This window comes from Tinamus guttatus, unplaced genomic scaffold (assembly GCF_059628265.1).
Source record: "Tinamus guttatus ecotype Peru unplaced genomic scaffold, ASM5962826v1 Tinamus_guttatus_pri_ptg000533l, whole genome shotgun sequence".
In the NCBI taxonomy this organism is placed as follows: domain Eukaryota; kingdom Metazoa; phylum Chordata; class Aves; order Tinamiformes; family Tinamidae; genus Tinamus; species Tinamus guttatus.
In genome coordinates, this window is record NW_028289067.1 from 204,124 (window position 1) to 231,966 (window position 27,843).

At 60.7% G+C, this 27,843-nt stretch overlaps 1 protein-coding gene across 1 annotated transcript; it reads left to right on the forward strand.

The window, feature by feature from the left end:
* The first annotated feature begins 3,755 nt into the window (after positions 1–3,755).
* Positions 3,756–20,109, forward strand: ARAP1 (ArfGAP with RhoGAP domain, ankyrin repeat and PH domain 1). Its single transcript, XM_088534076.1, has 33 exons — positions 3,756–3,811; positions 4,023–4,090; positions 4,165–4,262; positions 5,621–5,770; positions 5,857–5,926; positions 6,101–6,221; positions 6,298–6,503; positions 6,618–6,724; positions 6,805–7,004; positions 7,081–7,166; positions 9,512–9,694; positions 10,064–10,238; positions 10,944–11,078; positions 11,167–11,302; positions 11,402–11,504; positions 11,582–11,777; positions 12,835–12,880; positions 13,001–13,164; positions 13,251–13,463; positions 13,856–13,961; positions 14,195–14,342; positions 14,764–14,847; positions 15,071–15,139; positions 15,218–15,335; positions 15,918–16,031; positions 16,168–16,310; positions 17,210–17,292; positions 18,843–18,893; positions 19,176–19,239; positions 19,271–19,287; positions 19,352–19,508; positions 19,944–19,982; positions 20,093–20,109. Exons 2-32 carry the CDS (start codon positions 4,079–4,081, stop codon positions 19,959–19,961), a joined length of 3,573 nt encoding a protein of 1,190 aa, XP_088390202.1. The 5' UTR covers positions 3,756–3,811; positions 4,023–4,078; the 3' UTR covers positions 19,962–19,982; positions 20,093–20,109.
* The last annotated feature ends 7,734 nt before the right edge of the window (positions 20,110–27,843 follow it).

A 27,843-nucleotide genomic window follows, 5' to 3' on the forward strand; every position in this document is an offset into this window, starting at 1 on the left:
GTCTCCACGTTGCCTCCTGCCCTTCGCCCATCACGATCCCTTTCCCGGGACGCTCCAACGGCCCCTTCCGCCCGCGGAGCAAATTCCAACCCCGGCCACGGGCCGACGTCCTCCGTCGGGAGGGCCGGCCGGAGCGGCGCGCGCGGCGGCGTGCAGGAAGTGTTGTGCCGAGAGCGAGCAGGAAGTGCTCGGAGCGCCGGCAGCCGGAGCGCCGGCCGGGCCCGCGGGCCGCGTTCCCACCCGGCTCCGTGCATCCCGCCGGAGCATCCCGCTGCCGCCCAGGTAGGGCCGGGGCGCCGCGCGCGGAGCGGCCCCCCGCGACCGGGATGTTTTGGCGTGGGAAACGGCGCTCGCTGCCCCTCCTCCCGTGGGAATTGCCTCCGGCTTGCGCTGTGTTCCCACCGGGACCCTGGCGCCTTTCCAGGCTGCTGGATTGAAACCACGGGATGAGCAGCGGTGGGACAGGGGGGCTGGTTCCCAGGGACCCCCTTTTTCCCCGGCCTTGGTGCACCCGGAGTGGCAAGTTCCTCTGCTCCGCTCTTTGCCCGGACGTTTCCTTCCTCCTGCAGCTGCTGGACGTGGCAAAAGCTCCGGCATGGAGCCAAACTCCAGCTGGGGCCGTGGGGAGGGAGGAGAGGGGCCAGCACCCCCTGCAAGAGGCTGAATTGTAAAAAAATTGTAAAAATTGAATTGTAAAAAGGCTGAATTGCCCCCCCCCTCCAAAAAAAATTGCTGCAACACAAGGCAAGCATGGGTCTGTGTGGGGGAAGCCCGAAATCCCAGTGGCAGGAGCAGCCGGGGCTCCCTGCACGGGGTCTTGCAGGCATTTGCATGGGGGAGAAGGCACCGTGCAAGGTGTAAGTGCAAGGAAGGGGTAAGGGATGCGGAGGGAAGGCGATGGACCCCCTCGTCCTACTGAGACCCCTCCGTGTGCCCGAGCCCCTTGGCACCGCTGCCGCGTGTCCTCCCTGCAGGAGGGATGGGGACACGTCCTGGGACGGGGATGTCCCCATCCCCGGCCACGGGCTGGGATCTCGCTGTGGGTCCAGCCCCACTGCGGCCCCCTGTCCTCCCCGGGAGCCTCCTGGATGCCAGTGGGAAAAGGATGGGATCAGCCGCAGAGCAGCCTAGAGGGAAACACTCCTATGTGCCCAGCTTATATATCTATAGGCGTAAGTCAGGCAGATCTGTGTGGACACTATGGCTGGGGCTAGGTTTTAATAGAGCATCTATATAGAAAGGCATATATATGCTCTGCTTGGGTCCCATATGGGTACATACGTCCTGGTCCATACGTGCTCTGATGGTTCCCGTCGAGGGTATGTCCATGCTGGTCCATACGCGCTCTGCTCGGTTCCCATCGGGGTGTGTATATCCTGGGCCATATGCTCTGCTCCTCGGTTCCTATATGGGCTGTGCACAGCGTGCTCTGCCTGAGCTGATGCTGGGTTTCTATAGTGGATACAGCCCGATCCGAACGTGCTCTGCTCGGATCCAGTAGCGGATACGTACAGCGTGCTCGGTATGTGCTGCTCCTCAGCTCCTGTAGCAGATGGGTGCAGTGTGGTCCATAGGTGCTGGTGCTCATTCCCATCACGGATAGATGCAGTGTGGTCCATAGGTGCTGGAGCTCATTCCCGTCATGGATAGGTGCAGTGTGGTCCATAGGAGCTGGTGCTCATTCCCATCATGGATAGGTGCAGTGCAATCCGTTGGTGCTCATTCCCATCATGGATAGGTGCAGTGTGGTCCATAGGTGCTGATGCTCATTCCCATCATGGATAGGTGCAGTGCAATCCATTGATGCTCATTCCCATTGTGGGTAGGTGCAGTGTGGTCAATAGATGCTGATGCTCATTTCCATTGTGGATAGGTGCAGTGTGGTCCATAGGTGCTGGAGCTCATTCACATCATGGATGGGTGCAGTGCGATTCGTTGGTAGTGATGCTCATTCCCATCATGGATAGGTGCCGTGCGGTCCATAGGTACTGATGCTCATTCCCATCATGGATAGGTGCAGTGCGATCCATTGATGCTCATTCCTACCACGGATAGGTGCACTGCGATCCATTGGTAATGATGCTCATTCCCATCATGGATAGGTACCGTGCGGTCCATAGGTGCTCGTGCTCATTCCCATCACGGATAGGTGCAGTGCGATCCATTGATGCTCATTCCCACCACGGATAGGTGCAGTGCAGCCCGTAGACGCTCAGTTCCTGCCATCCTTATGCCCAGCGTGGTCTGCAGGTCTCGGTCCCTATAGTGGATACCTACAGCCCATCCCGAACGTGCTGCGCTCTGTTCCTGCAGCACATACGCTCTGCAGGAGCCAGGGCCCGGTTCCAACGCGGGATGCACAGCACAGCATGTAGGTTTGCCACACAGAGGTGGTTTATAGGACTGAACCCACCGCGTGCCGCTCGCCGTCTCCCCGAGGGAGCCGGTGCATTGTGAACCCAGCGCCGGGGCCTGTGGTTTCCTCTGCGTCGCAGCCCTTCGCACTCGTCCCTCCCCTCGTGTGGCCATCGGGGAGGGACATTGGGGTTCGGCGCGAGACGCCTGGGCTGGCACCGGGGCGGAGGAAGCGGCGCCGGGCCAGATTCGGCAGCTGATAGAGCAGGATGGGGGGCGAGATAAGGCCCCTGCTAGCACAGCGTGGCGGGACGGAGGGATTTCTCTCATTGCAAAGGTTGCCCCAAGTTTAAAGCAAGCGTTGCACCTAATCTCATGCACCTGACACTTAATTACATGAAAGCGTTGCGCCTAATTTCGTGCAAACTTTGCACCTCATCTCATGCGTATGTTGCACCTGTGCTCACGCAAATGTTGTACCTGAATTCATGCACATGCTGCACTTAATCGCGTGAAAACGTTGCGCCTAATTTAATGCAAACCTTGCACCTAGTTTCATGAAAATGTTACACCTAATTTAATGCAAACTTTTCACTCATGCAAAAGTTGCCTCCCGTTGCAAAGGCCTGAGCCTGCCCGGGGCAAAGCTGGGTGCAAGAGGACAGGCCTGGAGGACAAGATCCTTCCTGGCGCTGCTCCCGCAGGGATGTGGAGGGCTACGAGCCAGGGGCCGTGGTAATGTATGGATGCTTGTGGCCCGTTCCCATGGGAATGCCTGCTCAGAAATGAGGTCGCTCGCGCGGCCCGGAGCGGAGCCAGCGCCTGCTCCTTCCCACCCCCTGTGCTGCTGGAGCAGCCGGGAGAAGTTTTCCCGCAATGGTTGCGCTCCGGGTGCTTAAAAACGCTCATGCACACCGCTTATTCCCTGACATTCCGGGAAAGCCGGAAGCGAGCGGGAAGCGGCGACGCCGGGTCCCCGCTGAGCTCCGGGATGTCCTTGCTGGCTCTGGGATCGGCTGCTGGGAGGAAGTGGGACAGACGGGACACGTGGAGCTGTTTAGACTAGGATGGGACAAAACCCACGGCGCAGCAGCCTCGGCGGCTCCGGGCGTCCCTGGGTCCCTGATAAGAAGCGGGAGCTTCAGTAGCTGCCGCTGGGGGCTGGGGCTTGTTTTGAGGCTGGAAAAGCACCGGTTTGGCCCGTGCACCGTGAAAACGACGGGTTTTGGAGCAGACTGGGACGCTGCAGAACCTCCAGGTGCATTTAGGGGTGCAAAGAGGCTACGATGGCATCACACAGTCCTGATCCATGTGTCCCATAGCGTTCCCGATACCGAGGAGGGTCCCGCTGGGGGTGCCAGCGCCTGTCCGCTCCCACCGTCCTGCTCCAAGTTGCCGCCGGAGCCGGATCCGGAGCCGCCCTCCAAGCCCGCCCGGCCCTTCGTGCCCGAGTTCGGTGAGTACCGGCGACGCCGGGATGCTCCATCCGTCCATCTGCAACACGGGCACCATTGCACCCAGCTCGGCGAAGCCTTTGCCGGGAGCATTTGCGCTGGGTTGATAAGCAAAGCAGAGGGGGTGGAAAAGATAAAAAAGGAATGAAGTGCAGAAAAAGTCCCCCGGACTTTGTCCCCTGCGAGTCGCGTGTTCCCGCTCGCTCCTTGCAGATGACTCCGACTACGACGAGTGCAGTGACGAGGAGGAGGAAGTAGCCGGCACCGGGATGGCCGGCAAGGTGGGTGACAGGGACGCGGCTGCAGGGGGACAATGTGGCACTGGGTCCCCCTGTGCCACTCGCTGTCCCCGCAGGAGGAGGCTGAGCCGGGGAGGCCGCGCTCGCTGCGCATCAACAGCCTCTTCAGCGAGGACGAGCTCGTCGAGGACTACTACGAGGCACCGGTGGGCAGGTGGGCATGCGCGTGCATGGGAGGGCGTGCGTGTGCATGTACACGTGGGATGTGCGTGTCCGTGTGTGGCAGGGACACGCGTGCAGGCCATGCACAGGTGGGACGCGCGTGCTCAGGGGAGGACCACGTATGCGCATATGTAGGATGTGTGTGCAAAGGCACAACGTGTGTGCATGGGCAGGAACACTTGTGCATGAGGGTGTGTGTGTGCAAGGTGTGCGTGCACAGCCAGGACATGTGTGCACAGGGAGGAAAATGTGTGCACGGGGGTATGCATGTGCAAGGTGTGTGCGCACAGGCAGGATGTGTGTGCATGGGCAGGAGCATGTATGCACAAGGGTGCATGTGTGCAAAGGGTGTGTGCACAGGCCGGGCATGTGTGCATAGGCTGGACACATGTGCACAAGGGTGTGTAGGGTGTGCATGCACCAGCAGGATGCATGTGCACAGGGTGGATACGTGTGCACGGGCAGGAACATGTGTGCACACAGGAGTGGACATGTGTGCACGGGCAGGAACACATGTGCATGTAGGAGTGCGTGTGCAGGCCGGACACGTGGGCACGGACAGGAACGCGTGTGCATGCAGTAGTGTGTGTGCAGGTGGACATGTGTGCATGGGCAGCAAAACATGTGCACGCACTCCTGCGTGCACAGGCAGGAACACGTGTGCACATAGGAGTGCATGTGCAGATGGACATGTGTGCACGGGCAGGAACACATGTGCACGCAGGTGTGCATGTGCAGGCAGACACGTGTGCATGGGCAGGAACATGTGTGCATGCAGGAGTGAGTGCACAGGCCGGACAGGTGTGCACGGGCAGGAACATGTGTGCATGCAGGAGTGTGTGTGCAGGCTGGACACATGTGCACGGGCAGGAACACATGTGTGCATTCAGGAGTACGTGTGCAGGCGGACATGTGTGCATGGGCAGGAACACGTGTGCACACAGGTGTGCATGTGCAGACAGACATGTGTGCATGGGCAGGAACGTGTGTGCATGCAGGAGTGTGTGCACAGGCTGGACATGTGTGCACGGGCAGGAACATGTGTGCATGCAGGAGTGTGTGTGCAGGTAGACATGTGTGCATGGGCAGGGACATGTGTGCACACAGGAGTGCGTGTGCACAGGCAGGAACATGTGTGCACACAGGTCCGTGTGTGCAGGTAGACATGTGTGCACGGGCAGGAACACACGTGCACACAGGTCTGTGTGTGCAGGTGGACATGTGTGCACGGGCAGGAACACACGTGCACGCAGGAGTGCGCGTGCAGGGCGTGTGTGCACAGACACCCGTGCACTGGCAGGACGTGTGTACCCAGGGCCCATCCTCTCACTGTCCCCACCGCGTTCCCAGGCGCAGCAGCAGCTGCAGCGACGCCGGTGCCGGTGCCAGTTCCTCCCATCACGTCCCCGGTGCCCGCGCGGAGGCCGCCGGGCTCGTGGCCACCGCGCCGCTCTCGCCCGTCATCAAGGCCGGGTGGCTGGACAAGAACCCGCCGCAGGGGTGAGTGTCGCGCCCGGTCCCCCCTTTTGGCACCCCAGCGTTGCGTCCCGCTTGTCCCCCCGTGCGGACGTGGCCCCGTCCTGCAGGTCCTACATCTACCAGAAGCGCTGGGTGAAGCTGGACGCCGACTACTTGCGCTATTTTGACAGCGAGAAGGTGAGCCGGATGCGGAGCGAGGCCGCCCGGATCTGTCCCGGGGCGATAATCCGGTGCACGTGATGGAGGAACCGGTTGGGTGGCTCTGCTGGGACATTGCGGAGCCTCCTGGAGCTGCGGTGTCCCCAGCGTGGCGGTGGCCGTGGGGTGACCTTCCTCCCCGTGCCGCCCTAGGACGCCTATTCCAAGCGCTTCATCCCCGTCTCCTCCATCTCCCGCGTCGCCAGCGTCGGGGACCAGAAGTTCGAGGTCGTCACCCACAACCGCAACTTCGTGTTCCGGGCTGAGAGCGACGGTGAGCGGAGGCGCCTCTGTGTCCCCCGTCCTCTCGGGGGCCACCACGGAGCTGGATCCGAGCCTTGTCCCCGCAGCCGACCGCAACGACTGGATCCGGACGCTGCAGCAGGTCGCGGAGGAGCGGAAGAGCAAGGCCCCGGAGAGGACATCCATGGTCCTGTCCGCCAACGGCACCACGGACTTGGTGGACAAGTGTGGCTTCCTGGAGCTGCGGGGCTTCAAGAACAAGCTCTTTGTGGCCGTGGCGGGGGACAAGGTCTTCCTCTACAAGAACTCGGAGGTGGGTGTCCATGGTGCAGCTGGATCTCCTTCAAGTGATGCCCGTTGGTTGGGAGATGCCAATGGGGACCCGCGTGTGCGTGGGGCCACCCCACGGCCGCTCTCGCCCCACCAGGACTACCGTTTGGGCATCGGCATCACCTCCATCGAGATGAACGTGGGCAACGTGAAGGAGACGGAGCGCCGCGGCTTCGACCTCACGACGCCCTACCGCATCTTCAGGTGAGGCCGCGGGGACGGCGCGGCCGGGCCACCCGCTGCCATCCCCGGTGCCCGTCACGCGTCTCCGTCCCCATACGCAGCTTCTCGGCCGACTCGGAGCCGGAGAAGGAGGAGTGGGTGGAGGCCATGCGGCAAGCGGTGGCCGCGGCGCTGTCCACGGCGGAGGTGGCCGAGCAGGTGTGGGCGGCCGCGGCGAACCGCGCGTGCGCCGACTGCGGGGCGCCGCAGCCCGAGTGGGCCTCCATCAACCTGTGCGTCGTCATCTGCAAGAGATGCGCAGGTAGCGAGGGGCAGCGCGCGGGCGCCGCGGGGCGCCGGGGACCGCGTGTCACCGTGTGTCCCCCGCGTCCCGCCAGGCGAGCACCGGGGCCTGGGCCCCAGCGTGTCCAAGGTGCGCAGCCTCAAGATGGACAGGAAGGTGTGGACGGAGGAGCTCGTGGAGGTAGGAGGTGTGAGGATGCGGCTTGGGGATGGGGGGCAGCACCGCTGCAGGATGCATGCGAAAGTGGGGGTGCAGCGCCATTGCAGGATGTGTGCAAGGATGGGGTGCAGCACTGCTGCAGGATGCATGTGAAAGTGGGGGTGCAGCGCCATTGCAGGATGTGTGCAAGGCCGGGGTGCAGCACCACTGCAGGATGCATGCAAAAGTTGGGGCCTAGTGCCATTGCAGGATACATGCGAGCCCGGAGTGCAGCACTGTTGCAGGATGCATGCGAAAGTGGGGGCCCAGCACCATTGCAGGATGTGTGCAAGGATGGGGTGCAGCACTGCTGCAGGATGCATGCAAAAGTTGGGGCCCAGCATCACTGCAGGATGTGTGTAAGGCCGGGGTGCAGCACCACTGCAGGATGCATGCGAAAGTTGGGACCCAGCATGACTGCAGGCTGTGTGCAAGGCCGGGGTGCAGCACCGCTGCAGGATGCATGCGAAAGTGGGGGCCCAGCAACATTGCTGGATGTGTGCAAGGACGGGGTGCAGCACCACTGCAGGATGCAAGCAGAAATTGGGACCCAGCACCATTGCAGGATACATGCGAGCCCAGGGTGCAGCACTGCTGTGGGATGCATGCAAAACTTGGGGCCCCATGCTGTTGCAGGATGTGTGCAAGGCCGGGGAGCAGCACCATTGCAGGGTGTGTGCAGCTATAGGGTCTTATGCTCAGCACCACTGCAGGATATGTGCAAGGCTGCGGAACAGTGCTGTTGCAGGATGCATGTGGCCATAGGGTGCAAGCTCAGGGCCCAGCACCATTGCAGGATGCATGCAAGGCTCGGGAGCTGCGCTGTTGCAGGGTGCGTGCAGCTATAGTGCGCAAAGCCACAGCCCAGCACCCCTGCAGGATGCGTGTGGTCGTGGGGCAGGCCGTGGGGTGCAGGCTATGGGGCACCGCACCATGGCAGGATGCATGCAGCCATGGGGTGTAGCACCACTGCAGTCTGTGCATGGCCGTGGGGTGCAGCACCATCGCAGGATGAACATGGTTGTAGGGCAGGCCGTGGGGTGTAGGCTATGGGGCACAGCACTGTGGCACATACATGCACCCGTGGGGCGCATCACCATTGCAGGCTGCATGCAGCTGTGGGGCGCAAGCTGTGGGGCACAGCACCGTGGCTGGATACATGCACCCATGGGGCACAGCACCGTTGCAGGCTGCATGCAGCTGTGGGGCGCAAGCCGTGGGGCCCAGCACTGTGGCTGGATACATGCATGGGGCACAGCCCCATTGCAGGCTGCATGCAGCTGTGGGGCGCAAGCTGTGGGGCACCGCACCGTGGCTGGATACATGCATGGGGCACAGCCCCATTGCAGGCTGCATGCAGCCGCGGGACGCAAGCTGTGGGGCACAGCACTGTGGCTGGATACATGCGTGGGGCGCATCACCGTTGCAGGCTGCATGCAGCTGTGGGTCGCAAGCTGTGGGGCACAGCACCGTGGCTGGATACATGCATGGGGGCGCATCACCGTTGCAGGCTGCATGCAGCTGTGGGGCACAAGCCGTGGGGCACAGCACCGTGGCTGGATACACGCATGGGGCACAGCCCCATTGCAGGCTGCATGCAGCCGCGGGACGCAAGCTGTGGGGCACAGCACCGTGGCTGGATACATGCACCCATGGGACACAGCACCATTGCAGGCTGCATGCAGCTGTGGGGCACAGCACTGTGGCTGGATACATGCGTGGGGCGCATCACCGTTGCAGGCTGCATGCAGCTGTGGGGTGCAAGCCGTGGGGCACAGCACCGTGGCTGGATACATGCATGGGGGCGCATCACCATTGCAGGCTGCATGCAGCAGTGGGGCGCAAGCCGTGGGGCCCAGCCCCGCTGCAGCAGAGGCACATCCGTGGGGCGCCGCAGGCTGCGTGCGGCCGTGCAGGAATGCAGCGTCGCAGCCAGCGCGGGGCGGGGGCCGGGGCGGCTCCTTCCCGCCCGCGGGGCCGCCTGGGACCGGGGTCCCCCGAGGGCTCCGCTCCGGGCGCCGCCGTCCCGCCCGCGGCGACACGAGTTGTGCGGCCTCAGCCGCGGGGGCGGCCGGTCCCTCGCTGCACCCGGGGTCCTGCCGGGCGTCGGGGACGCATCCGAGCGCGCCGCCCCCGCGCATTCCGGCCTCGCCCCGCTCCCGCCGGAGCCTCCGGCCGCCCCCCTCCCTCCCGCAGCTGGGAACGCTGCTCGCCAGATGTTGTTTGCCGGGACGAGGGGGTGGAGAGGGGCCGGGACGAGGGCGCCGCGTCCCGCCTCGTCGCGAGTCCCTTTTGCAGCGTCGGCAGCGCCTGCCCCGTCCCCGCAGCTCTTCCTGCGCGTGGGCAACGCCGTGGCCAACCGCTTCTGGGCCGCCAACGTGCCGCCCAGCGAGGCCATCGGGCCGGCGAGCGGCTCCGAGGAGCGGCGCCGCTTCCTGGTGGCCAAGTACCGCGAGGGCAAGTACCGCCGGTACCACCCGCTCTTCGGGAACCAGGAGGAGCTGGACAGGGTCAGTGCCAGAGGGTCCCGGGGGGTGGCCGCGACGGGACACGCTCCGGGGCCGTGCATGCCGCGGCGGCTCCTTGCATGCACCCCACGGTGCTCTGGGGGTCCCGCATCATGGAATGGGGTGTGCGATGGGCTTTTCCCACCTGGAAAACGCATGGATGGCGGGGTGCAACCCCAGGGTGTGTTTGCAAGGCTCTCCGGGGCGGTGGGGACCCGCGGGCCGGTTTGTTTTGCTGCGGCGCCGGCGATCCCGCCCCGCCGTCCCGATGACTTCATCCCGGCTCCCGAAGGGAGGGACCGGCCGGCTCCGAAACTCCGGAGCCTCCCTTTGTCCCGCCGGGCGCCGTCCTCACCGCGCGCCCCGCCGCAGGCCCTGTGCGCCGCCGTCACCACGGGGGACCTGGCCGAGACGCAGGCGCTCGTGTTCTGCGGCGCGTCCGTGACCTGCGCCACGGGGGACCCCGGCTGCCCCTCGCCCCTCGCGCTGGCGCGGCGCAGCGGGCAGCGCCTGCAGATGGAGTTCCTGATGCACAACCAGAGCTCGGGTAAGACCCGTCCCCACGCAGGGTTGCGACGCCGTGCATGGATGCAACGGCGTGCATTCGTGCTGCACCGGCACCGTTGCAGCGCTGCGGGCAGCTCCATGCACAGAGCAGCTTTTTATTCCCTCCCCTCAGTCGCTCCGGCCCCCAAACCTAAATGCCAGGGCGAAACCGCAGGAATGCAGGAGCTCGGAGCTGGCCTCACCTCCTCCCCATTCCTCCTCCTCTTCCTCCTCCTCTTCCTCCCGGCTCTCTCCCTCCTGGGCTGTTTTGCAGCGGGACATTGCGAGGGGACGGGTTTGGGCTGTATTGTCCCTAACCTGTGTCCCTGCAGCTACATTTTCCCCTGGGAATCCCCTGGGGATGCCCTAGAGCTCCCCTGCTTCCCAATGACCTTGTGGGTGGGGAGCAGGAATCTGGCCCCTGTTTTGGGAAGTGGAGAGGAGCATCTGCAACATGGAGCAACCCCCATGCGCAGAGTTTATCCATCGCCCTCCCAGCCTTGCAGCATCCATGCATCCCTGGGAGGGGACATCCGTGCCCCCCGCAGCCCCATTCCCATCCTTGGGACCTCCCGGTGCCGCTGCTTTGGGGACGGGGACGTTCCTATGGGGCCGAACCCGCTCCTGGTGCCGCTCCGTGGAGGTGGGTGCATATAGGTCCCTGCTCCGTGCGCTTTGGGGAGAACATCCATCCCACCATGCGCAGAGACGCCACGGCTGGAGGCGAGCGCCCGCGCGGAGAGGCTCTACTCGGTGCCGCTGCCCTCCGTATCCCACCACGGCTTCCTCTACAAGACGCCCTCCATGGCCAAGCCGGCGGGCGAGCGCAAGAGCCTGGAAGGTGAGCGGGAACGCGGGGAACGCGGGAGGAGGGTGCCGGAAAAGGGGGGATCCGGAGACGGATGCACACCGCCGCCTGTGCCGCGCAGAGTTCAGCCGCCGCTGGTGCACGCTGCAGGACGGCGTCTTCAGCTACTACGAGAGCGAGCGCAGCGCCGGCCCCAACGGCGAGATCCGGGCGGAGGAGATGGTTTGCGTGGCCCACAACGCGCCCCGCGCGCACGGGTGAGAGCACCGCGCATCCCTGCATCCCTGCATCCCAAGCATCCCACGCATCCCTGCATCCCGTGCATCCCGCGCATCCTCCTCTTCCTCGCGCCGCAGGCTGGAGAGCACCTTCGAGCTCTACACCGAGGCGGAGAGGCTCTACCTCTTCGGGCTGGACCACCCCGAGGCCGTGCGGGAATGGGTCAAGTGTCTCGCCAAGGTAGCACCCCTGGGGTCCCCGGGATGCAGGGGGCTGCTCCCTGTCCCCGGCGCTGATGGGGTGTCCTGTGTCCCCAGTGCTTCGTGCCGCCGCGCGCCGAGGAGCTGCTGGGCCACGAGTTCGAGCGCGTCGGGCGGCTGCACTACAAGGGCGGCCTCAGTCTGGAGCGGGCCAAGGAGGGCTGGTTCGCCCTCGCGGGCTCCACGCTGCACGTCTGCTCCGGCGGCGGCGAGCGCGAGGAGCCGCTCCAGCTGCGCAAGCTGCAGGAGCTCTGTAGGTGCCAGCGGCGCGGTGGGACGCACCTTGGGTTCCGCTTCTACCCGTATATGCTCAGTGCTGCATGCCCCATGGTCCATGCTGCGTGGTCCCTTCTCCATGGCCCATACTCCATGATCCGTGGTCCATGGTTCATGTTCCACGCTCCATGGCCCATGCTCCATATCCCAAGTCTCATGCTCCATGGACCGTGCTCCATATGCCAAGGCCCATGCTCCATATCCCAAGTCTCATGCTCCATGGACCGTGCTCCATATGCCAAGGCCCATGCTCCATGGTTCATGCTCCATGGTCCATGCTCTATTCTCAATGCTCCTTGCTCCATGGTCCATACTCCTTATCCCATGCTCCATATGCCAAGGCCCATGCTCCATGGTTCATGCTCCATGGTCCGTACTCCATATCCCACACTCCATATGTCAAGGCCCATGCTCCATGGTTCCTGCTCCATGGTCCATGCTCTATTCTTAATGCTCCTTGCTCCATGGTATATGCTCCATGGTCTATACTCCATGCTCCCTATTCCCTAATCCATGGTCCATACTCCATGCTCCATACTCCATATCCCACACTCCATATGCCAAGGCCCATGCTCCATGGTTCATGCTCCATGGTCCATGCTCTGTTCTTAATGTTCCTTGTTCCATGGTATATGCTCCATGGTCTATAATCCATGCTCCCTATTCTCCGATCCATGGTCCATACTCCATGCTCCATGGTCCATACTCCATATCCCATGCTCCATATGCCAAGGCCCATGCTCCATGGTTCATGCTCCATGGCCCATGTTCTATACTTCATGCTCCTTGCTCCATGGTCTATATTCCATGCTCCATGCCCCATGTTCCATGCTCCGTGGTCCATGCCCCATGTTGTCGTCCACCCATGGTGATGCAGCAACATCCTGGGCATGGACTGCGACATGGAGGGTGCTTTTTCTCCACTCTTTCTGCTGCCCATCATCTTCCCCATCCTTGCCGCGCCACTGCAGGGCTGACAGTGTCTCCGCTTGACAGTGTCTCCGCTTGACAGTGTCTCCACTTGCCCTCCACAGCCATCCAGGGAGACAACGAGGTGCTGGTGCTGGTGGAGAGACGGAGGTAGGAGAGCAACCCGTCCCCAAAATACCAACCCTGCTCCATGGATGTCCATGGATGTCCTTGGTGCAGGCAGATGTTGGGGCCACCCGGAGCTGTCTGAGCATCCCCGTCATCCCGCAGGACGCTCTACATCCAGGGGGAGAGGAAGCTGGACTTCCTGGGCTGGGTGCAGGCCATCCGCAGGGCGGCGGGCAGCGCCGGGGACACCTTGTCGGAGCAGCAGCTCACGGAGGCCGACGTCCCGCTGCTGGTGGACCGCTGCATCGACTACATCACGCAGTGCGGTGCGCGCGTGCGGGGCCGGCGCGGAGCGTTGCGTTGCGTCGCGGCGAGCGCGCGGGGCTCACCGCGCTCTGCGTGCCCGCCGCAGGGCTCACCTCCGAGGGCATCTACCGCAAGAGCGGGCAGAACTCCAAGACCACGGGGCTGCTGGAGATGCTGCGCAAGGACGCCCGCAGCGTGCGCCTCAAGGAGGGCGAGCACCACGTGGACGATGTCGCCAACACGCTCAAGCGCTTCTTCCGCGAGCTCGGCGATGGGCTCTTCACCAAGCGCTGGAGCCAGGACTGGCTGCGGGCCACGGGTGAGGCCACGGGGCTGGACTCGATGATCTTGAAGGTCTTTTCCAACCGTAATGATTCTATGATTCTGGGATTCGATGATGGTGGGGCTTCCGTTGGTGGCAGCAAGGTGGGACATGGGGGGATGCTGCCCCCTCCGCTTTGCTATGGACCAGCTGCATGCCTGGGGCTGTCACCTTGCATGGCCCTTTGCAAGTGGCCGCTGCCTCCGTGCAAAGCGTGTCCGGGATCCACTGACCCTCTCTGGGATTTGGAGAAGCCTCATGTGGGTTCCCTCTGCTTCCCGAATGCACCCAGCTGCAAAAGAGCTGCGAGATCTTGGGGGCACCGTGTCCTTTCCTGCTTTTCCACCTGCTCCGCTGCCTTCCCGTGGTAACTGCCCCTGTCCCTGCAGCTCTGGAGGATGAGGAGCAGAAGATCGGCGAGTACCGGCGGCTCCTGGGCAGCCTGCCCGCGGTGAACAGGGCCACGCTGAAGACCCTCATCAACCATCTCTTCCGGTGAGGAGGGATGCGGCGATGGGTTGAGGGTCCCCACAATGTCCTCCTGGACAGGCAGAGGCTGAGCGGGGAAGGGAAACCCCCTGACTGTTGCCCCCTGCAAGGAAAAGGTGGGGATTTGGGGCCATCTGGCAGGGTTGGCTCAACCTGAGCATCATCCCAAGCAAGGGTTGGTCTAAGGAGGGTCCTGGGGCAGTGTCATGCTTGGAGGCGTGATGGTCCCGTGCCCGCAGGGTGCAGCGCTTCTCCGGTGACAACCAGATGAACACGCACAACCTGGCCATCGTCTTCGGGCCCACGCTCTTCCAGACGGATGGGAAGGACTACAAGGCGGGCCGTGTGGTGGAGGACCTCATCAACCACTACGTGAAGATCTTCAACGTAGGTTGGGCCCCTCGCCTGGCTATGGAGCTGTCGGCTCCGCAGGGAAGTCTGGCTCTGGTGGCATCTGGCTGTCTCTGGACCAAGCCAATATATGAACACAGCAGTTCACAGTATAGTTCACAGCAGTTCCTGGTTTGCTGCGAGGAGGGACACCTTCCAGGGGACAGGTTGGGCTTGGGGAGGCCATGAGAGGAAGAAAGTGGGTACCTTCCTGTAGAAGTCTCTCTGGAGATGAGTGGATGGTGGGATATTGCCCTGCAAACCCTGGAGATACCCTAAGCTCCAGGGACCAGCCTATGCTTCTGTAACAGAATTTAGGGATCTTCTGGTCACCACTAGTGGCCATCCCAAATTTGGGATGTGAGAAGGGATTTCTGTGCCGGCCCTCATCACTCTCTGGGCTCCTCTTCCTTGGCAGGTCAACGACCAAGAGATGAAGAAGCAGCAGGACGAGATCACAGCCATCATGAAGATGCGGGAGGCCGCGTCCAGCGGGACGCAGGTGGGTCTTTCCCTTGCTGTCACCTCCCCTGGTGGCACGTGGTGCCCCTGCTCTCCTGTGCAGAAATCCCTTCTCTGCTGCCTTCCCATCTTCTTGCAGCCCTGGTAAACTCATCCGATGGCGATGCTGGAAGGGGAAATGCCCCATGCCATGTGTGGGGATGTGTTTTGGGGAGGAATTAGCTTGTGCATGGTGGGCTACAGGGCCTCCCGTTGCCTTGCAGCAAGCCGGGGACTTCATCTGCACCGTGTACCTGGAGGAGAAGAAGACCGAGGCCGAGCAGCACGTCAAGGTGCGTGGTCGGCAAGGGGGCACAGACGGGGCTGCAGGCAGCGTCATCCCGATCCACGGCCCCTTCCATCGCCCGCAGATCCCGGCGGCAATGACAGCCGAGGAGTTGGCCTTTGAGATCCTGGACCGGAGGAAAATCGTCATGAAGGAGAAGGACTATTGGAGCTGCTTTGAAGTGAACGAGAGGGAGGAGGCAGGTGGGTGCGGGACGTGACGGGGATGGGAAAGTCCATGCCGGGATCATCGCTCTGCCCCCATCCTGGCCCGCCTGCAGTCCCTCGGGCCCTCGCTTGGGGGAAATGTGAGACATTTCAGTCGCTGCCAAAGACAAACAGTGGAGCCCAGCCCTGGCCGTGCCGGGATGGGAGCGCACAGCGCCTGCGCTCGGCCGCCGCGGAGCCAACGGCCACCCAGCCCTTAAAAGAGATCTCTGCAGGGTCTGAAACGCGTCCAAGGCGGAGCAGACGTGCGTTCGCTTTCATGGAATACTTTTCCTATGAGTTTCCTCACTTGCCCTTTGCTTGTGCGGGAATGCGGCCCGGCGGGAGTGCCGAGGTGCATACTTTGCCAGGACAAGCGCAAGTTACATATTTGCAAGCAGCACAGCCAGAAATGCTTGAGATTGCTCCCCAATCGCCTTCCAGTGTCAGGTAGTCCCTGCAGCCTAGGGGACACCGAGCAGCAGCAGCACCGTTCGATGCTGCACGGTGGCCGGTGCCGGGACATGCAGCGATCGTGTCCTTGGGTGATGCTGACCCGCTGCTCCCTGCCCCACACAGAGCGGCCCTTGCACTACTTGGAGAAAGTCCTGCCCATTTTGCACGGCCTGGGGACGGAGAGCTACCTGGTGGTGAAGAAGCAGATGTCCATGGAGAACATGCTCCTCTACCTGGGTGAGGGAATGGCTTGACGCTTGGAGACGGGGCAGTGCAGGTCCTGGATAGCCTGGTCCACCACAGAGACCCCCATGGGGTTTTCATGCAAGCCCCGGGGTCTGTGTGCACCGTGTCCAACCCCGCTGCCTCCCAGCCAGCAGAGTTGGCGACAGCAAGCACGGCATGATGAAGTTTCGGGAGGAGAGGAACCTGCTGGGACTCGGCGTCAGCACGGGCTTCCACGACCGCTACTTCATCCTCAACCACAGCTGCCTGCGGCTCTACAAGGAAGTGCGGGTGAGCGGCCGTGCCGGGAGTGCCGCGTGCACCGCTCGCGTCCTCGTCCCCATCACACGGCACAGGACGGTGACCATCCACGTGTTTACCCTGCCTGAGAGCCCCATGGGCACGTCGGGGAGGTGGCATTTGGAGAGGCAGTGGAGCACTAAGCTCAGATGCTTTGCAAGCGTGCATTGCCCTTGCACAGCTGTGGGGCTGGAGAGTGTCCCACACTCAACTGCTTTTCAAGCCTGCACTGGCCTTGCATGGCTGTGGGGCTGTCTCATGCTTGGTCCCCTCTGCTTGACTATTTTGCGAGCCTGCATTACCCTTGCATGATTGTGGGACTGGAGAGTGCCCCATGCTCAGCTGCTTTGCAAGCATGCATTGGTGTTGCGTGGCTGTGAGGCTGGCCCATGACCGATGTCCCATGCTTAGCTCCTTTGCAAGTGTGCATTGCCCTTGCACAGCTGTGGGGCTGGAGAGTGTCCCACACTCAACTGCTTTGCAAGCATGCATTGCCCTTGCATGGCTGTGGGGCCATCGAGCGCCTGTGCCTCATGCTCAGCCCCTTTTGCAAGCGTGCATTGCTCCTGCATGGCCATGGGGCTGATGAGAACTCCATGCTCAGCTGCTTTGCAAGTGTGCATTGCCCTTGCATGGCTGTGGGGCTGGTCCGTGCGTTGTCCCCCATGCTCAGCTGCTTTGCAAGCATGCATCACTCTTGCACGGCTGTGGGGCTGGGGAGCACCCAATGCTCAGCTGCTTTGCAAGCATGCACTGCCCTTGCATGGTTGTGGGGCTGGCCCACATCTGGCAGCGGGCAGCCCTGAGCACCTGGGCTGAAACGATGGACTTGACAGTGCTGGCAACCCCGTAGCCCCCCAACACGTTGCCGAGTCCCCGTGTCTCCGCAGAGTCACAAGCCGGAGAAGGAATGGCCCATCCGGAACCTGAAGGTCTACCTGGGCATCAAGAAGAAGCTTCGGCCGCCCACGTGGTGAGCAGCACCTGGGGGGCAGAGCGGCTGCCGCCGCCTGCCGTGGGGACAGGGACGGCGATGGCTTTGGTGACAGCGCCAGTGGCAAGGACGCAGATGCTGCCAGCCTTGCCGCTTGCCACCAGATGTCAGAGCAGCCTCGCGGCGCGGTGGCTACCGGTGCAAGTGTGCAGCGGGACGGGGCAGAGGGAGGGATGGCATTGGGCAGGGGATGTGGTGTGGAGCATCCGTATGGATGCATGGAAGTGGCACTGCACCGTGCACGAGCGTGTGGGTGCGTGCATGCAAAAGTTTGCTTGCATGCAGGTGTTCACACGTGTGTGTGAACATAGATGTGTTAGCACAAGGAGCACTAAAGGCTTGCTGGGAGGCTTCAAGCACATCTGCTTCACAGCTGCAAATTATTGGGGGGCAAATGTGTGCATGCATGTGTGTGCTCGCACATGTGTGCATGCAAGTCCACGTGTGCATGCAAGAGTGTACGTGTGAATGCGTGTGCATGCAAGTATGAGCCCCAGAGTGTGTGTGCATGCACGTGTGAGTGGGTATACATGCATGCAAGTGTGTATTCCATATTCCATGTGGTGCATGCACTTCTGCACGTGCATACAAGTGGACACTCCTGATTACAAGTGTGTGCACACGTGTGCAAGTGAGTGTGCATGCAAGTGGTTATTCCAGAATGCATGTGTGTGCGTGCACATGTGCAAGTGTGTGTGCCTGCATGCAAGTGCGCATTTCCGATTGCACATGTGTGTGCATGTGCGCATGCAATATTGCACACCAGTTAGAGTGTGTGTGCATGCAGGCATGCATTGCAAACTGCAAGTCTGTGCACACACAAGTATGAAGGCGCAGGTGTGCATGCACGTGCTTGTGTGCATGTGCAGGGCAGATGCTCCCCATGCGCGAGCCTCCATGTACATGGTGGCTGCAGCTGTGTTTTGCTGATGCATGAACTTTGCAAAGTGCAGGCAAAGTGCTGCACCAAAGAACTGGGGAGATGATGCTAAAATGCCTTCCCTTCACTTTGGTTGTCCCTAGGGAACGAGCAGGCTCCTGGCCAAGCTTGGGGGCCACCTGGTTACTCTGAAAGCCAAGAGCCCAGGGGAAGCCCTGCTTGAAACCGTGCTGGATGCCCAGCTGCATGGGGATGCAGGTGGCCTGCAGGGATGCAGATGGCTCTTGGGAATGTTGAGGATCTCAGGGATGCAGGTGGCTTGCAGGGATGTAGGAGGATCACAGGGACATGGGAGGTTTTCAAGGATGTAGGAGGATCTCAGGGATGCAGGTGGCTTGCACGGACATAGGAATATCTCAGGTATGTGGGTGGTTTGCAGGGATATAGGAGGATCACAGGGATGTAGGAGAACCACAGGGATGTAGGAGGATCTCATGGATACAGGAAGATTGCAGGGACGTAGAAGGATCTCAGGAATGTGGGTGACTTTCCAGGATGTGAACAGCTGCTAGGACACTTATCAAAGTGGAGCCCTTGGAGCTAAGGGCTGGGGAGGTGACTCTTCATCTTCTCACCTCTCTCCTTCCAGCTGGGGCTTTACTGTCTTCTACGAAAACGAGAAGCATGAGAAGCAGCAGTGGTAAGAAACGGTGCGGGGACACGGCTGTTGTCCTTGGTGCACTGGCCTCCTGTCCAGGCTCTTCCTTGGAGCAGGAACCCGTCAGGAGCTGCAAAGCTCTCTAGTGCCCGGATAAAAATAAGGTGGAGCCTGGCTCCGGGCAGGGGGGCAATGCAGGGCGCATGCTGCGTTCCTCCCGTGGCTCATCCCGCGGTGCATCCCATTGCTCATCCCACGGAGCATCTCAGGGCTCATCCCTCGACTCATCCCGCGGTGCTCACGGGGCCGCGCTGCCTCCCACAGGTACCTGTGCTGCGACACGCAGGCGGATCTGCGGGAATGGTTTGCCACCTTCCTCCACGCGCAGGTAGGGACCGGGCTCCCGCCCCGGAGCGGAGCATTCCCGGCATCCCGAGTGCCACCAACACAGCAGCATCGGGGCTGGCACGGTGTCCCCACCGTCCCCGTTTTTCCCGCAGCACGGCGGGGGCCGTGTGGCCCTCGGAGAGCTCCAAGACGCGGGCGGCGCGGCCGCCGCAGGACTCCAGGTTGGGTAACATCTCCCTCATCCCGCTGCGCGGCAATGAGAGCGAGATGAGGAACAGTGTGGCCGCTTTCGCTACTGACCCGCTGACCGTGAGTGAGCGCCGCCCGCCCGTCCCCTCTAACGGCATCGCTGGCGCTCGCGGGGCGTCCGTGTCCCGCCGGCGGCATCCCGAATCCTCGCTGGAGCCACAAGGCCCGTGGTGCCGCCCGCGGGTCCTTGTTGCTGTTGTAAACCTGTCGGGTACCTGGTGGAGCATCGTTTGCAGCGATGCCACCCGCGGGTGCCCCCTGGTTTATAACCCTGGCAGGGGCTCTGCTTTGCAGCCCGTGCGCCCCTAGCAGTGCCGGGTGACGCTACAACCGGGTCCGGGTGTAATCCGATGGGATGGACAAGGGAGCTGGAGCAAAGGGCACTCCTGGCTCCGCTGGTGCAGGAGAAGGGTCTGGGTGGTGGGGACAGTGCAGCGTTCAGGCATGGGGACACTCGGTGCTAACCGGGGCTTTTCCGCTCCCTCCTCGTCCCAGCTCCTGCGAAACGTCTGAACTGGAGGCCTGACCCCTCAGGTGGGTGCACGGGGTCCCGCTGCGCCCTGCAGCGTCCTGCGTCCCTCCTCCGATGGTGACACCTGCTCCTCGCCCCCCGTGCTCACCGCTTGCTCCCCTCGCACCCGCAGGACTGCTGCAGGCGGGGAAGCGCTCCGGGCATCCACGGGACCGGCCGCTTCCCACTCCGCTTCCTCCACTCTGGAATCCGGGCGGAGAGGAGGGAATTGCCCCAGGGCGCTGCCTCCTGCCCATCCTCTGGAGCCGCTCTGGTTGCAAACCCTGCGGGATGCGGCCAGGCACCCGGAGCAGCGGCCGGAGCAGCCCCGGCCTCCCCGCATCGCTCCGACGGTGTCCGCGGGACAGGACGGGGCGGCGGGACGGGACCTGCTTCCTGGCTCCCGCTCTCTTGTGAATATTAAAATGTTTTTGGGAAAACGGTTTTTGGAAAATGTTGGGGCTGGAGGCATCCAGGTCTTTGCTGGCAGCATGGAGGGGGGCGGTCTCGCTGTCCTGGGCTTTTGGGGCAGGATGAAGGGAAGTAAGGCATTTTCCTGGGTTTTTGCAGTAAACGGTGGGGCTGGAGAGACTGGATGCAGCAGCAAAGCACCGGCTGGGCTGCCCGGACTGCTGCTGAAAGTATCGGAGCTGGAAATGTACATATGTATAAGAACACGTGTGCAAGCATACCCACACATGTGTGATTACATACGTGTGTGCACATATATGCACAGGAAAACGTGTGCATGTGCACACGTGAGAGTACCTACTTGTGTGCACACATGCTCAAGACCACACGTGTCAGTTTGTACTTGTGTGCATGCCTGTACAAGAACACATGGGCATGCACGCGAGTGTACATATGTGCATGCATGTACAAGTCAGCGTGCATGCACGAGTGCATACTTGTGCGTGCGCACATGGAAGACCACATGTACATGCATGTGAGCACACGTGCAAGAATTGTGTGCATGCATGTGTGTGCATGCATGTGTATGCATGCATGAGCGCACACCTGTGTGCAGGAATGTACAGGAACATGTGTGCATGCATGCACACAGGTGCAACAGCACATGCATGAGCGCATACAGCTGTGCAAGAACACATGTGCATGCCCCGCTCCCAGCAGCCCAATTCCACATCGGGACGGGGTGCAGCAGATGCTGGCGGTGCAACCGGATGGCTCCGCGGCTGCGCGGGGCAGAGCGGAGGAGCGTGGTCGGCAGCGCTTCCTGCTGACCTTTCGGCCTCTCTATTTATAGCGGCGTTGGAGGGATGCGCGCTGCAGCCCGGACCGCGGAGAGCACGGATTTGCTGCAGCCGGGGAGATGGGGCTGGAGGTTTTCTGTGGAATGGTTCTGGGGGGCAATGAGAGGCTTTCTGCTCGAGGCATGCAGGCAGAGACAGCAGGTCCTGTGTACGTACAGCTTAATGCATGCATGCAACTCCATGCACATGCACAGCTCCATGCACATGTACTGCCACCCTGTGCACACGTGCAGTCCATGCACACACACAGCCCCGTGCACCTGTACAGCCCCATGCACACACACTGCCCCATGCACACGCTGTGCCTGCCCATGGGGACACCTCCATCTGAGCATGCCGGGGAGATGGAGCACCGTGACAGGCTGCCCAGAGAGGCTGCAGAACCTCCACTCCCACAGATGTTCAACACAACCTGGACATGGTCCTGGGCAACATGTCCGTGTGATCTTTCTTGAGCGGAGGGTTGGACAAGATGGTCCCAGTGGTCACTCCAACCTTAGCCCTTGTGTGACACCACAAGCAGGTGCCTCCACAGCCAGTGGTGGAGACGGAGGCTTGCAGGATTGTTCCATCCCAAGGAAGCATCCGAGGAAGTGGCATCCTTGGAAGAGCCAGATGCTGCCCAGCCAGCTCAGGAGGAGTTCCTGGTTCCTGGCAGCGCCTGTACATCAGCACTGCACTGACCTGCAGATCCAGGGACACACCAAGCAGGGTCCCCACTGGGACAAGCCCACCACCTCGTATGGTGCACAACCACACTAGTGATGCTGCTCCATACAAGGGTGCCAGCCCTGACATACCACTGCTCATCTGCTTTGTCCAGATACATGAATCCATCATCCATCCATTCACAGATCTATCCTCCATCAAACCATCCATCTATCCACTCATTCATCTACCCATGCATCCATCCATTCACACATCCATCCATCCATGTGCCATGCATCCATTCATCCAAGCATCTATCGACCCATCAACCCATCCATCCATCCACCCATCCTGCCATCCATCAGCAGTCTGCCTGTCCCACACTTATCCATCTGCTCACCTTCTTCCCATCCATTCACCATCAGAACATCCCCCAGTCACTCCGTGCCCTGCTCTGGGACCCAAGCAAGCTCTTCTTTGCCCCCAGACTTGCTAATCTTCTGCTAACGGCTGTTTCTGACATCCTGGTCTGAAGCTTCCGTGGTGGCTGGAAGAATCCAGGGGACCCTCCAGCGCCTGTGCGAGACGCAAATGCCACCTAACCCGGTGCAAGAGGTGCCACAGCTTAGTCACCATCCTGGGGGTGCTGCCTTCATTTGATGCCCTCCCTTGCTTTGTGCTGGTGCTGGCCAGCTCGTCTTTTCCCACCCGCTCCAGCTGCTTGTGGTCCAAGGAGCTGTGATGTTCCTGCCAGCCGTAACCCTGCCAGCCCGATGAGTGCCAGCCCTGGGTCTGCTCCTGCTGACGTGGTGCCAGATCTGGACATTCATGGAACAGCAGAGGTTGGAAGGGATTTCTGGATATCGTCTCATCCAACGTCCTGCTCAGCCAGGGCCAGCATGAGCAGCCTGCCCAAGACCATGTCCAGAGCATCCAGGAGATTGCATGTGGGCTCAGTCTGCGTGCATGTGCAATGGCTGCAAATACTCCTGCTATCTGCATGGGCGCATGCATGCAGCATGCACTCAGTGTCTATGTGTGCACTTGGTGTCTGCACATGCACCTGTCTGCAACATGCACTCAGTGTTTGCATGTGCGCTTGATGCCTGCATGTACGCTTGGTTTTGGCGTGCATGTGTGCTTGGAGTCTGTGTGCATGCACCTCTGCACGCGTGCATGGTGTTTGCATGTGCATGCGCTAGCTTGAGGTTTGCAACGTGGCCTCAGTGTCTCTGGAGTCCTCATGCGCACTCGGTGCCTGCATGTGTGCTCGGCTTGCGTGTGCATGCAATACCTGCAACATGGGTACAGGGCCTCTCATGTGTGCATGCAACACCTGCAACGTGGGTACGGGGCCTGCACATGTGCTTGATGACAGTGTTGCACGCTTGGCAGCTGCAATGTGCGCTCAGAGCCTGCACGAGTGCCTGATGTCCCTGTGCTGAGCCCTGGCCCAAGGCAGCACCCTCTGCAACAAGCTGTCCGTGCTCAGCTCCTCCGACGTGCAGCGAGCGTGCGGCCAGCGCAGGAGGGCACCGGGCACGTTGCAGCTCCTCCTGCAGCAGCCCCACGTCGAACCGAGCTGGCACCTCGTCAGATTGGGACCTGTGACTGCAGGAACCCGAGCCAAGAATCTGTCTCCGCCGAGGGGGATGGATGGATCCTACCTACACCTCCCCGCTATATATAACGCCGCGGAGGCGAGCACCATGTGACACCTTGCACAGACAAGTGATTAATTGCGGAGTCATTTACAAGCAGCTCGTTAATACACTGCTTGCCTCGCCGCTGTCCCGGCACGTGCACGGCCCCCGCGCGCGGGTCTCTCGCCCCTCGACGCCGCATCCCGGCGCATCCCGGCGCATCCCGGCGCCTCCGTCACCGTCTGCCGAGGGGGAAGCCGAGGCCGGGCGGGCGGCTCCATCCAGGCAGCTCCCCGGGCTGGGAATTCAGCTCGGCATCACCAGCGCCTGGGCTTAAGCACCGCCGCGCTCCGGCAGACTTTAAAACAGTCATTATTTCATCACCAGCCCCATTAAACTGTCATGGGCGCTTATTTTTTTCTTGCTATCTTTTTTTTTTTCCCTTTTTTTTTTTCCCCTCCCGTTTTTTTCCCCATCTGCAGCTTTCCATCCGCTGCTCCAGCACGGAGGTCCACTCATCCCTCTGGGCTTCCCCATGTGCAAAACAGGCTGAGCCCCACACCAGGACGCGGAGGTCCCGCATCTGCAGCAGGAGGATGGGGAGGAAGGGCAGAGCCTCTCCCAGGGGGAACCTTGGCTCTTGCAGCATCCCTTTCCCTCGCTTTGCTCCGTCGAGGCCGCCGGGCCGTCGAGGCCGGGCCACCGCGGGGGATAAAAGCGTCTCGGGCGCTTTGAAGCGCGCGGCGAGCGCGCGGCCCCGCGGCTTGCGGCCGATTACCCGGCCTCCCTCCCCATTAGCCGCCCACGCGGCGCTCCTGCCTTAGCAGGAGAAATAAAGGGAAGATGAAATAACCCCGCGCTCCCGCACCCGGAGCCGTGCGCCGGGGTGCAACGCGGAGGGGGATCCCGTGCATGCAACGTCTGTCACGCCGTGCCGAAAGGAGCAGCGTCCGGGATGCAGATCCCGCGGGGGAGGATGCTCCAGCCCCTGTCACTGCTTCTTTGCCCGCTGCGGTGGCCCTGTGGCTCGGGGGCTGCTTGTCACCCGCCTTTGCTGCGCTCTCAGCGAGGAGGAGGAGGAGGAGGAGCCCGGCTTGTCTTTCTCCATTAAGACAACGTCAAATTTGCATTTATTTAAAAATAACAGAGCTTTCAATCTCCGCGGCTCCCTTCAGCAGCAGCTTCTCCCAGCTGCCCCACGCAGGCTGGGTACCCCAAATACCTGCAGACTGGGCCAGCACTGCCCCCAAAACATGCACAGATACCTGCATGCACTTGCACAGGCCTCTGCATGTGCGTGGGCATTGCAAATGCACATGCACACCATGCACCAATGCGGCATGCACGTGCAAGCCCATATATCCCAGCCCTTGCAGCAGGTGTGGATAAATCCATAGGTGCAACAAATCCATAGGAGGGAGAGTATCTTTCATGCACGGGCTCCGTGTAGCCCCGCACACGTGCCCCAAACTCGCACTCCCTTGGTTTCTTTCAACGCAAAGTCGCCATCAGGCAGCAATTTTAAATAGGAAAACGATAAAATTGAAAAAAAGAAAAAAAAAAGGAGAGAGACAGAAAAAAAAAAAAGAAAAACGGTGGGACTTAATCGCCAGCAAGGCTCTTTGAGCAGAGTCGCTCTAGCTGGGCGATTTATCGGCGCAGCATCCCGCCGAGCCGTTGCCATGGCTCCGGGAGCCGCGTGCCAGCCCGCGTGCCGCGCCGGCCGCCGCCTCCGGCACCTGCCACCGCGGCCCTTTGCACCCCGGAGACGGATCCGGGGGTTTTGCTGTGCCCGGAGGTGCTGGCGGGATGGATGCTCCAGGAATCCTGTTTTTTTCCCCTTGCAAGCACGCCCGGAGCGATGGGGTGCGGGTTGCTCGCTCAAGAGCACCTACCGCTCCAGCCCAAAGGGAGCCTGGGGAGCTGGCTGCCATTTCTCATTTAAATCCTCGTCGTGATGGCATCTGGTGATTTTTAGAAGCAGGAATTTACAAAAAAAATAGAGAAAATAAAGGTTGGTTGTTTTGTCTTTGCAAAGGCAAATTGTCCTGCCCTTGCAAAGTGCCCAGCTGAGCCTCACACCATCCTTAGGTTTTGCAAAGCATCCTACCAAGCTTTGCACCGTCTTTGGGTTTTGCAGAGTCCTACCGAGTTTTGCACCACTTTTCAGTTTGCGAAGTGTCCTGTAGAGCTTTGCACCATCCTTTGGATTTGCAAAGCATCCTACTGAGCCTCACGCTGTCCTTCGGTTTTTCAAAGCATCCTACGGAGCCTTGCACCGTCCTTCAGTTTTGCAAAGCAAACCACTGAGCCTCATGTTGTCCTTCAGTTTTGCAAAGCATCCTACAGAGTTTTGGTCTTGGAAAGGGTCCTATGGGGCCTTGCAATGTCCTTTGCTTTTGCAAAGTGTCCTACCAAGATTTGCATTGTCCAGTTTTGCAAAGCATCCTGCTGAGCCTTGCAGGAAGAGAAAAACGTGGCTTTCCAAGAAAACCTGGAAAATGTCACAGTAAGGCTGTGTAAATATTCGGGAATGGAAAACTTAAAACCACTCAGGCTCAAAAGGCCACATGGAGCTTCCTTTCCTCTTCTGCTTCTCTCCCTTCTTCTCTTCCCTTTCCTTTCCCCTTGCTCTGGCCGTTTTCTGAGCTCTCCTCCTTTCTTTGCCTTCACTTTCCCTTCTTTCCTCTTTTACCCATTTCTCCCCCTTTTCACCCTTTTCTTTTGATTTCTCACCTTTTCCTTTTTTTGTCATTTTTGCCCTTTTCCCTCTTCTCCCCCATTTCTCCCATTTCCCCCCTTTTTTTTTCCATCTTTACCCTTTTCTCCTCTTTTCCCCCATCCCTTTTTTCCCTCAAAATCCTCCCTTTCTCCTCGGGATGCCCCAAACCTCTGGGGTGCTCCTGGATGGGCACCGTGACCTGCAGCCCTTGCAGAAGGCTGCAGACGTTCGCAAACAAGGAGCAATTCAGGTGGCTGAGGGACCCCACCGTGCACATGTTCAGGCCAACCTGTTGCAGATGCGGGATATCATTTTTCCTGCGCATGGAGGATTTCTTCCCTTTTTTTTTTTTTCCCTGAGAACAGCTTGTACCGACCTTGTGATGAAAACAACGCTGCCGATTCCTCTGGGTGTTGTTTTCTGTTCTTTTTTTCTGTTCCCCTGATAAGTGGCATGGAAAATGGAAAAGCTTTTCTCCGCTTCATCATTTTCTTCTCTCTTCCCTCAAAAGTCTTTCTTGGGGTTTTTGAGTGCGTCAGGGAAAAGAGTGGAAAAAAATCGGGGCGGGGAGGAAAACTTGCTGAAATTGAATTTTCCTGCGAAATGCCTGTAGCGAGACAGGAATAGTGCTGCTTGGGTGGGGATGAGAAGGGTGTTTGTTCGGCACATTTTGGGTAAAATGCCCCATGCTCTGCTGTTAGGGGAGCTCGCAGGGCCGCTGAGAGGCTCTTGAGGAGCGGGGGAAGCAGAACGGCGGCGACGCCGAGCGCTTTGTGAGCCCGGGATCCGCAGAGCAAATTGCTTCGTATCGGCAAACGCATCTCCATTAGCGGGCGGAATTGGTATCCTGCACAATGAGCGCCCGAGGACAATGCGCCGCTATTCAGGGCTCAGAAATTCAATCCTGTAGCTAAGGAGACTCTGCCGAAGCCGAGAGCAAGGCTCGCTCCGTGCACATGGCATGAGACGCTGCCGTAACGAGCAGCCTTAAACACCTTTTTCCCTTTTCCCGATAAGAAACGCTCGTCTCGGCACCCAGAGCATGGATATCCATGAACTCAGCGGAAAGGGCATCCGACACGGCATTGCACAGATGGAAAACAAGAGGGATTTGTAGCAAGAGCCTTGCCCGGCTGCCTGGGCCCCCTCCATCCAGCCCGGCACGGGGCCAGGAGCTGGAGGGGTCTTGAGGGATCAAGGGCAGCTTGGGTTCCTCAGGGTCTCCTGGGGATGCCACGCATTGCACTGGGATTTGCAGAGTCCCAGCGCAGGGTTTGCACCTCGAGGAGTCCCAAACTTGTCATGGGGAGCGGGGACCACCAAGGAGAGCAGGGCACGAGCCTGGTGCATGGAGAGCGTGCACGTGCTTGCCAGGAGATTTCTGTCACTTAAAAGGGGATAAGACTCCTTGGGGAAAGGCACAGCCAGCTGAGGGCTGCCTTAATTCCAGGTTGCATGCTAAAGCCAAAGAAAGGGCAGTTGTCGATTCAGGTAATTTAAACAAAGCTGGTAAATGCAGGAATTACACAACTCAGAACTGGTGACACAGGAGCTGGGCTCTCTGCAGCACAAGGAAGGTCTCCGTATGAGATGCAGGACA